Here is an 11,761-nt window from a genome sequence, read left to right on the forward strand (position 1 = left end):
AACTTCTGTAAATCAAGAGGAATCACTCATGAATTCTCAGCTCCTCGAACTCCTCAGCAGAACGGAGTAGTAGAACGCAAGAACAGAACTCTACAGGAAACTGCCAGAACTCTACTGCATGAGAGTAAGCTTCCAAGAAAATTTTGGGCTGAAGCGGTACGCACTTCCTGTTATGTTTTAAATAGAGTACTTATTCGTCCTATTTTGCTTAAAACTCCGTATGAATTGCTTAAGAAAAGGACTCCTAACATTAGTTATTTTCGAGTATTTGGTTCCAAGTGTTTTATTTTAGATACTCAAAATAATCGAGGCAAGTTCGATGCGAAATCTACGGAAGGCATTTTCTTGGGATATTCTACAACAAGCAAAGCTTATCGTGTTTATAATTCTGTCAAGAACAAAGTAGAAGAATCCATCAATATTACCTTCAATGAATCCTCAAGGAATATATCTCAAATTGATGAAGACACTGCGGATCTATCGTCTCATTCCCAAATGAGACAGTCTCATTCTGAAAAGAGTCAGTCTCATTCTGACAAATCAAACAGTCAAGACTCTCCAGGTCCATCTCAGTCTTCTGATAATTCTTCAGGATCTACTCAAGCTTCAGATGAATCTTCTGGCTCTCCAAAGACTCCCGATAGTGTTTCAAATGTGAATTCTGTTACTCCTCTGGATAAATCATCACAAGCGGAAATGAGGCAGTCTCTTTTGAATGAGACAACTCCTATTCATTTCCAGGCAGACAATTCTAATGAGGAAGAAATGAGTAATATTCAACTTCCTAAGTCTTCTAGGACTGTGAAGAATCATCCACCAGATAATCTTCTCAGTGATTTAGATCAAGGGATTTCTACTCGAAGCAGACTTCATAATCTATGTGCATTCTGTGCTTTTGTTGCTGAATTCGAACCAAAGAATGCTCAAGAAGCAGTTGCAGACGAACATTGGTCTGTTGTAATGCAGGAGGAATTGAACCAGTTCGAGCGTTGTGAAGTTTGGGAACTCGTCCCACCTCCTCAGGATGTCAAGATCATTGGTACTCGTTGGGTTTTCAAGAATAAGAAAGATGAAGATGGAAATATCATTCGAAATAAAGCTCGTTTGGTTGCTCAGGGATACAACCAGCAGGAAGGAATCGATTACGACGAGACATATGCTCCAGTAGCTCGTTTAGAAGCTATTCGAATCTTAATGGCCTTTGCAGCTCACAAGAAGTTCAAGCTCTATTAGATGGATGTCAAAAGCGCATTTCTAAATGGCTATCTCAAGGAAGAAGTCTACGTGAAGCAACCTCCAGGTTTCATTCACGAGAAGTACCCTAGCTATGTTTACAAGCTCAAGAAATCTGTCTATGGATTGAGACAGTCCCCTCGCTGTTGGTATGAACGTCTCAGTTAATTTCTTGTGAACAATGGTTTCATTCGCGGTACACTCGATCCAACTCTCTTTATTTTTCATAAACGTGATAACTTTCTTTTAGTGCAAGTTTATGTTGATAATATAGTATTTGGATCTTCTAACGAATCTTTGTGTAAATGGTTTTCTGATTGCATGCATAAGGAATTCGATATGAGTTTGATGGGTGAATTGCAGTACTTTCTAGGTTTGCAAATTAATCAGTCTAATGCAGGAATATTTATTCACCAAGGCAAGTACATAAAGGATCTACTCAAAAGATTTGCACTTGATCATGTCACACCTAAATCAACTCCGATGAGTACTTCAGTTAAGTTTACTAAGGATGAACAAGGTACACCTGTAGATGTCACTAAATTTCGAGGTATGATTAGTTCATTATTATATTTAACTGCCTCACGACCTGACATTATGTATAGTGTATTCTTGTGTGCTCGTTTTCAATCTCAACCTAAAGAATCTCATTTGAATGCCGTTAAACGTATTTTTAAATATTTGAAAGGTACGAGTGACTTGGGATTATTTTATCCAAGCTCCTCTTCCTTTGACTTAATCGGTTTTTCAGATGCTGACTATGCAGGGTCACAGGTTGATAGAAAAAGCACAAGTGGTGCTTGTGAATTTTTAGGAGATTGTTTAGTTGCATGGCATAGTAAAAAGCAAACTTCAGTAGCTCTTTCTACTGCTGAAGGAGAGTACATTGCAGCTGGAAGTTGCTGTGCTCAAATTTTGTGGATGCAACAAACATTGCAGGATTTTGGTATTTCTTACTCAAATATTCCTATTTATTGTGATAATACCTCTGCAATTAATATCTCTAAAAATCCTGGTATGCATTCTCGTACTAAGCATATTGATGTTCGTCACCATTTTCTACGAGATAATGTTTCTAAAGGTAATATTGAGCTTATTTATATTTCTACTGAGAAACAGCGTGCAGATATCTTCACTAAGCCTTTAGCTGAAGATAGATTTTGTAAAATGCGTCGTGAATTAGGTATGTGTTCTCTGTAATTTATTACGTGATTTTGTGTAATTTATGTGTTTAAATATGAATTATGTCATAATACTTAAATATATGTTGTGTATTTATTATTTGAGTAATTAGGTTCCTGTTTATGAATTTGTGTTTTTTATTTTATTTGTCCGTGTGTTTATGCGTGTATATAGCATTAGATTTTGTAAATCTTTTGATTAGACTTTTCATATCCTTGAAACTCGTGCATGTATTACTCTTTCAGTACATAACTTCTGTCTTGCATCTCTTCGACTTCTTTTCAATCTCTATCTCTTCAATTCTCACTTTTTATTTAAACTCATCTTCTTAACCCTTTCAGTTTCCTATTCACCTTCTCTCTCTTAAACACAATCAAAAACCTTTCTCAATTTTTTTTCTTCTTTCTCACCTCTATCCATGGCACGCAAATCTACCCCTTTCACCCGTTCTCGATCTACCGCTCAACGTACCCCAACTGATGCGGCTTCAGGTTCCAAGCGTCAACGGGTCGGTAATTTTGAACCGGAGGTATCAAGCGGAATGTCTGATAGTTCTTTTGAGCGACATGCAAAGGAGACTACTTCGACGAAAGTGATGTCAAAGTTGATTCTGAAGGAACGCCTGTGTGATCTGGATCTTCTGAAGAAAATCGGTATTGTGGGCTTGTTTGATTCAGTAGGTTGTTCATCATTGTTGTCGCCCCCGGAGATTATTTATCCCGAGTTAGTGAAAGAATTCTACGCCAAGCTACGTATTTTGGATGGAAATATTGTGTTCTCAGAAGTCCAAGGGAATCCTGTTTGTTTTAAAGCGGATCTTCTGGCACGACTTACTGGTGTTTCTGACAAGGGAGTTTGTCCGTCGACAACTCATCAAGCGTTTCAAGACATTCCTGGTCTCCAGTACGAGGAACAGCTCAAGGTCATTCTTGGTGACAATTTTGTTTCGGTGTCAGTCAAACCTTCGGTAAATGATTTAACCCCAGTTTCTCTTGTTTTGTTTCGCTTATTTCATACGAATGTTATGCCTCGTAAATCCGGTCGTGATAGAGTCACTTTCCAAGATTGTATTCTTATGTCTGTTTTTGTTAAAAAGATTCAGTGCAATGTTGCTTCCTTGATTATATCCAATATGGGTCACTGTGCCAAGCATGGTTCTATGCACTTACCATACCCTGGCCTTTTGTCTCGAGTATTTGAATATTTTTGTGCCTTGACCCCTGCTTCTGTGTCTGATAAGATTTCCGTAGTTTTTGACTTGTCAGTATTAACCTTAAATGGTTTAGTTGTTTCTGAGTCCAATGAGTTAGTTTTTGATGATGCTTCTAGGAATGTTGGTGGTATTCCTAAGTCTCCTAATTATGCTTCAGACCCCTTTGATCAGCCTACCAATACTCTTCTTAATTCTCTGTCGATCAAATTAAATGAAAATTCTGTTGCTTTGGCTAATCTTAATCAGCATTTTGCTTCTGTCAAAACCCTTGGATCACTAACTTCTGAAGTTAGTATTCTAAATGCTTCTTTTGAGTTGTTTAGGAAGTATGTTTGTTCATCTTTGGATGATATCAATGCCAAACTCTCTGTATTGCATACTTCTGATGTCAAGTTGTCTAAGACCATAGACTTTGAGTTTGGGACTCTACAGGAAGGGATGGTTTCCTCTGCTAAGGCATGGGAAAAGGAATTTGTTAAGTTGTTTTTTAAGCTTGGGTCCGAGACTAAGTTTTTATCTCAGCAGTTGTCAGCCATGCAAGACAAGAGCAAGATGTATTGGCACAAGAAACGAGACTGGATTGGAGATTGTACTCTAGAAGAAATCACTACTCCTCTGCCACTCCCTGCCATTCCTCCACCTTCAGTTTTTGGTATGACCAGAGAAGAATACAAGGCAAAGATTTTTGATTGGCTTCGTGAAAGGGACGGAAAGGCACCAGCTCAGGAAGCTTTTGACAAGTTATTTTCAGAGTATGGCTCGGCTCCAGTGTTTCCTTCATCCCAGAACAAGGCTTCTGGTTCCGGCAAACGCAAAGCTCCAGTTAACGTTGATGACGATTCCGATTAAGGACCCTTTTATGATGAAGGGGGAGAAATTATGAGATGTTTTTAAGACGCTTGTTTCATTTTGGTTTTTCAGACTATGTTTCTTTGATGGGTGTTTCGTTTTTAAGACTATGTGTTGGTGTTTGAACTTAAATTTTTGATGGATGATTTTGTGTGTTTGACTGATATATTCTGTTGGATTGATTTCGTGATGTGTTTAGATAACAACTGAACATCCTGGTTTATGGATGGGTTGTTATGTTTTAAGTGTTGAGACTGTCTCTTTTATGCATATTGATCTAGTGTCTCATTCATTTTTTAGTTGTCTCATTCTCATAATAATTGCACATATTATAAACTGCAATATATTCTGTTATATCTAACTTTGTTTTACAGGCCTTTAGTGTTTTTGATAGGGGGAGCATTTATGTTTTCTTTGTCATCATCATAAAAGGGGGAGAATGTTAGAAGTTCAGGTTTATGATGATTTTCAGATTGCAGATAAACAGAAGATAAACAGAATGCAAGTAAACGAGATTCAAGCTTTGCAGTTTGTTCAGATTTTCCAGCAGTGGCTATTTCTCAGGATTAGGTTTGTTAGGGTTTTATGTATATCTTGTTTATCTGGATAAACCTTATCTCAAACAAACTCACCACCTTATCTTATAAATCAAGTTTAAAATCTCTCAAACCTTATCTTTACTTGATTTATCTTTTTCAACGTACTAACAGATCTGTTTAAAAGTTTCATTCAAATATTTTCAAACAAACTTATCTTCCAATCTTATCTTGTGTTTGAAAATAAATCTGTTAGAACTTTGCTTATAAATACAACTCTTCATTTCAGATTTGTAGCTAACACTTTCACGAGAATCTTTCATCATCTGAAATCATTTTCTTGTTTCATACCTGAGATATTCATATCCAGAAAAACAAGAAACCTAGTTTGAGTTGTAATCAATTTGTTTATTCTTGTACTCGTGTATTCATATCAACTTTGTGCCGGGTTGTGGCAAGCTTGATTTCAAAGTATAGCAAGGTAGCTAGAAGGCTAAGGAATAGCAGTGGGCTAGGTAGCAAGATAGCTTGGGAAAAGGTTTCTTTCAGGTGCTATATTTGTAATCAAGGAAAAGACTGTAAGTTCTTTTATTAAAGTTGATATAATACATTCTCTATGCTAGTTGGCATGGGGACTTGGATGTAGGCCATAGACTAGGTGTAGGGGCCGAACCAAGTAAAAACTTCTGGTGTTTTTACTTTTCAGTTTTCAGCATTCTGCATTTTATTTCTGTTATTTATTTTCTGCAGTGTAATTGAGACTGTCTCATACCCTGTCTCATTTGTAAAGGGACTGTCCCATTTGCATAAGAGACTGTCCCATTTGCCTTGACAGTTAGAATATTATTTTATCTATCGAGCTATCGAATTTCAAAAATATTCATGCGTATCCGGAACAAAAACATAAATCAAACAAATTATTTGTTAGTAAATGAAATTTAGTTCGAACTCTATATTCTTTCCATCCTCTTTACATGTTTATTTTTTTGAAATAAAATTTATTTTTTGATGTGCATTTATTTATGTTTCCTCCAAAAAATAGATTTGGAGAAAAACATCATCCAAACCTAATCTTATTTTATTACTTTTTATAATTTAGTTAAATTCAAAAAAATGACAAAAATAACTATTTTTTTAGAATTTATGACAATAATACTATTTTTGAAAATTTAAGTCAAAATACAGTCCTAATACGCATTTTAAGATGGGTAATTTGTGTAAAAAAAATTGAAGTTTTTTTTAAAAAATAATATTTAAATTTAGATACGCATTCAAATAATGCGTATCAATTTTTGGGATACGTATTTGTGACATGTATCCCGTGTTTACTTATTTTTGTTTTATTTTGTTTTTTATGTAATACCCATTGCTAAAATGCGTAATAGATTTACTCATTTTTAAAATACGTATTAGACGAGTATTTTTGGTAATAAACTCCAAAAAATATTATTCTTATTACAATTCTAAAAAAAAATTTTTTTTGACCATATGTTAAATTTTAAAATTTCAAAAATAATTAGAAATTTTAATACAAAAAATTTACTTTCTAATAATTTATGAGAAAACAGTAACGTAGTGGATGATAACGGCGTCATAAAACAACCTTTTTAGATTGCAAGTATCTGACAAGAAATTAAGATAAAAAATAAAATCTCTACGTTTAGCTCATAAATCTGAAGCTCAGTGGAGAAGTTGAAAATTCAAGAAAATTACGATGGTATGTTTATATTTCTTCGAATTGTATGTTTTTTTCATCAAAATTTGATCTTGTAGAGAAAATATGATTGATTAATTAATTAGGGTTTGTGAATGAATTTGATTGCAGTCAGCTCTATTTAATTTCCATTCGTTTCTGACGGTGGTTTTGTTGGTGATCTGCACCTGTACTTTCTTGAAGATGCAATTCCCTACTTTTCTTGAACAGAAAACTGGGTATGTTAACACCCCATATTTTCGATTTTTCCTGTATTACAGTTACAGCTCTCTGTGTATTATATATGTATTATTGGTGTTAATATAGTGGGTATTGGTTAATACGTAGAAATTTTAGAATCCTTTTAGTGGGTTATGCTTAATTTGTTATGGTTGGACTATCAGAACTCTCTTAGTTGAATTGTCTTATCTCGGATATTGTGGGTACTGTTTGTTTGTTTCTTGTTGGTGGGATTGTGTAATTGTGCCTCCCTTATTTGGATTGATGTAGTTTAAGAAGTTTTATGAAGCTGTAATGAAATTAAGGATAGGTTTTAGTAGGTTGATAAATGATAGGTATTGGTTATATTATAATTTAGGCATTGAGGTAGTTTATCAGTGGTATTCAGCGGAATGTTAACGGTTAGTAGATTGAAGTGAAGCTGTAAGTAGTATAAATGGCAGTTCTAATTGGATATTGTGTAGCATACTCTTTTGTCAAACGGAAAAGGGAATGAGGGGTTGGATTTGAAAAAAAAATATTATGAGTTCTAGAAATATGAAGTCTGTCAGAAACTGTTGTTGCGCCATCATGTGTACTTCTGTAGTTTTTTATAAATTAAGTTAGACAACATAAATTTGTCTGTGCAACACATGAAGATCATTTTTCATATTAGGCATCAGTAAGTAAAGAGGATTAAATGGATTGGGTAAATTAGTTGATTATACTTGTAAAACTGTGTGTGTGATTTATTTGTTTGTGAAGCAGTACAATTTGTTCAACATCCATCATTCACAGCTTCTTATTGTAAAGTTTTTTTTGTAATTATTCTAATGTTACATATCTCTCCTGGGGGGGTGGTTTATAAGGAAATTCGAAAGAGCTATTATTAGGTTCATAAGTATGTATGCAGGTCATAATTAAATAAGGGATGAAGATATATATATTATGATAGTAGCAAATAAGCATATCGATAGTGAAACCTTAAATGGCGTCTCTGATTACTGATGGATAGATAAAGTAATTTAGTGATGTACACCCTTCCGTTTAATAGAGAAATGCAATAAAGTGGTGGATATGAAAGATGAAAATTGTTTAAGCAGCGGAAATAGGTTTGTCTGAGAAGCTTTAGCATCTTCTCAGTTTCGTGTATATACAGTTGGATGTCATAATATTATCAGGCTGGTTCATGTTATACCCTTTAGTTTAGGAAAATACAATAGAACGTGCATCTATTAGGACTATAATTTAAGATTGTGGTTGTGGTATGCGAGAAGGCTTCTTAGATAGAGCTTAACACCCTCATGTAATGTATTGTAGAGAAACCTTTCGTCTTGGCTAATTACAGAAGGTCACGATCTTAAATTAGTTATTGATAACAATACATACAATTAAGTTATTTAAAAGCATTGATGACTTGTGTAGGTTATAATCTGTATCTGGCATATGTAACTTTTAGTTAGCATTTCTTTAGTACCACATTTGAATTTATCTTAAATAGAGATGTAATGAAAGATCTGGAATTTGTAAGTTGGATAGTGTATATTTTAAAAAACTTGGGTGCTTTACTAACATAGGAATAGACCATGATATCTGTTTTGTTTTCTTAAACTTGTTCAAAACAAAGGGCGTGTTCCTGACATCTGTAGCTTGTAAACTGGGTACTTTGATAGTGGAATTGTGAAAGTAATGACCATTGACCAATTCATGTAATGCTACCGTAGGCGCTGCTATTACATTAAGAATGTTGCCTACACCAGTGAGAAGGTTTCAGATAAAAATAAATAAAATTGTATACGTATAGACGTTAAATTATTAATATATTGGCTACTTATTGTATTTTTTTTGGTGAATAGCTGCATATTTTTTCTTATAGCATTTTATTTTGTGTTTTTGTAAAAATAACATATATAAAAGATGAATATCAGTGTATTTACTGTTTTCTTGATTCTGCATATTATATTCTGGATTTAATTTCTCTTGTCATTTATAAAGCTTTTACATCAATATTAATAAATACTTGCTATAAATTTGATTCAAGTGGCAAATTGATCGGTCTTGTTGCAGGTTTCGAGGTTTCTTCTGGAAGGCTGCCAGAATAGGTACTCTCTATAACAGAAACCACCATATATAAACAAGTTTACCCGTATAAACACAAAGATCAAATAAACATATGATGATTAACTACTTATTTGAATATATAATATATAGCAAACTTTAGTGCCATTTTAGGGTCTTTAAAGTTGGGTAGCAATTTTAAGTTTTGGTGCGTGTTTCTACACGTGGCAATTTCATACCATCAAAAATTAATGATATGTAATAACTATGAATATATAATGTGTATATAATTAAAGCGAACAAGTCTCATTTCGGTTCATATTTGAAATAATCGCACTGTGTCATTTAACTTGTCTCTAGACGCTGTCACCGCAACTCCAAGTTTAAGCATAGTACATATCCTTGTGGTGGGTAACCTTGAAATTGTTGGATAATTGTCTAGATATGTTGTTGGTATAAATTTACAGTGAAGCTAAAATTTTAGCTCGAAACTGAATGCATTGAAACCCATAACTAGCAAAATTTGTTCGGTTCCTATGTTTATTAGACAATTGGACTAATGCTTACAATGTCTTGAAACAGGAGAGCGACTGAGCCCCTGGGTAGCAGTTGGATGTTTCACGATGGGTGTATCAATCATATTTTTTTGATTAAGTCTCTGTTGTTTTTGGTTTTGTTTTTCCAAGTAGCTCTTCAAATTAAATAGTCATCGTTTTGTGAACTTTAACAGTAGTTAGTCTTTTACTTCATATTTAATATATAGAGAGATTTCATTCTTGTTATATGTTATTCAGACTGGTTTCGGCCATTGTGGTGTTTTGCATACAATGTGTGATTACTTTTTTTTGTCACAATTTGGTTTTGGCTATTCTCCAACAAGTTTAACCAGTTAAAGTTGAAGTGTCGAATTTCACAAGTTTAGCGACTTAAGTTGAACTTTACATACATCTATAAGCCAAAACAGTAAGTTCATTTCCAAATCAAACAAAGTTAAAAAATTAATAAATGACTTGACTTTGGACGTATGGGAGATTTTCATGAGTAACATGATATATTTGTTTTTATTTCAAATTAGAATACAAATATATGTTATACTCATTTGTAAGGGATAATTTGTAAAAAAAAAAATGAGAGCAGGATCTTGAGTTCAATAAGATGATTTATAAAACCTGTTTTTCACAAATACATGAAGAGAATTTGTCAAATTCAAGATTAAATAATTTGATATTAGAATTACCTATATACTAGAAAAGAATATAAAATAAAACAAAAAAATTGCATGAAAATAAAATAAAAACAGAACATACAAGAAAAATAATAAAATGAAAAAAAAACATAGATATTATTTTATTTAAGTTTTTAATTAAGGAGATAAATTGAAAATAGGAGTCATCAAAAATAAAAAATGTGATGACAATTATATCCTTATATATTATTAGAGTAAAGCAGATAATATGATACGGGTATGGCACGGTTTGGTCGTCACAGTCCTACTAACACTTAAACAACTAAACATACAAATATCTGATAAATACACTACAGGAAAACAGGACAAAACCGACTGTAAAAAGCGATCGGTTAAGAGGCAACACGGTCGGTTAAAATAGTCATAACCGACCACAGGGCATGGTCGGTTTTAGCCTGGTCGGTTATGACTTTTGGTCGGGTTTAACCCTCGTAACCGACCAACATAGTGGTCGGTTAAGTGCCTGGACATTTTATTTAAATGTGGGGTCACTGTGTACACGTGGCAACACGTGCACACGTGTTGCCACGTCACTTAGTCATAACCGACCGTTGGTGGTCGGTTATGTCTGTTTTTAAAAAGTTGACTGCAACTCATAACCGACCGTGGTCAAAGTATGCACATCAATCGGTTTTATTTCAGAAGCTAATTTAAATGTCATAATCGACCGTCTTAAAATCGACTACCTTCTGAAGGAGACGGTCAGTTTTATGAAGAAGATGGTCAGTTATGTCACCTGACGGTCGATTTTCGGGGTTTTGTAATGGTCAAAAGTGGTCGGTTATGCCTATTGTCGGTCGGTTTTAAGGTCTGATTTTAAAAATAAAATTGCAGGTTTTTCTGCAGTCCCTATACAAAACCAAATCAAACAACCAAACAACGAAACAATATTCACAACCAAACAATATTCACAACCAAATCTCCAATCTAATAAATAACCTATATTACTCAAAATCATTCCACCAAACTAGTAAATTTAATGATTAAACAATAGTAATTAAATCCAACGAAATCATTTACAAACTCCGATAACCGGAGGATCAAACCATATCATTACATAATAAGCAATCTTAAATAACCGACAAAGTATCAAACCATAACAACGTATTAAATTTACATCCCATAACCATCAAAGTAGCAAATTACAATAGTCTTAAAACCGATCAATGTAAACTAATCCGGCAAATCAACATCGGACGATCCACCGCCATCTTCGCCGCCATCACCGCCGCCATCATCAAAGTTCTACCATCAATCAGAAATAAGATCAATTTCTCTTTTACTTCATAATCATAATGAGTATCCATCACTACTTGAGCAGAAAACACTTTGTCAAGGTGCTTCTGTGTGATCTCTTCAAATGGCTTGTCAGTCAATGTCAATGGATCTCTAATATCAACTTCTATCCCAGTCTGGAATTTCTCTCTGTCAAAACCTAATCCAGAAGTGTCTCTGGCTTGCTTGGCTTTTACCCCAAATGCTGCAAGTTGATTCAACATCTGATTTGTCTTAGGCTAAACTAGAATGGACTT

General features: G+C 34.0%; 1 protein-coding gene across 1 annotated transcript; it reads left to right on the forward strand.

Moving 5' to 3' along the window:
* Positions 1-6,593: 6,593 nt before the first annotated feature.
* LOC141695212 (uncharacterized) lies at positions 6,594-9,765 on the forward strand. The gene is made up of 4 exons (XM_074499466.1): positions 6,594-6,730; positions 6,839-6,945; positions 8,993-9,027; positions 9,566-9,765. The coding sequence occupies exons 1-4, from the start codon at positions 6,728-6,730 to the stop codon at positions 9,631-9,633; spliced, it is 213 nt and encodes a 70-aa protein (XP_074355567.1). The 5' UTR covers positions 6,594-6,727; the 3' UTR covers positions 9,634-9,765.
* Positions 9,766-11,761: the final 1,996 nt, after the last annotated feature.

The sequence above is a fragment of the Apium graveolens genome, chromosome 11 (assembly GCF_009905375.1).
Source record: "Apium graveolens cultivar Ventura chromosome 11, ASM990537v1, whole genome shotgun sequence".
In the NCBI taxonomy this organism is placed as follows: domain Eukaryota; kingdom Viridiplantae; phylum Streptophyta; class Magnoliopsida; order Apiales; family Apiaceae; genus Apium; species Apium graveolens.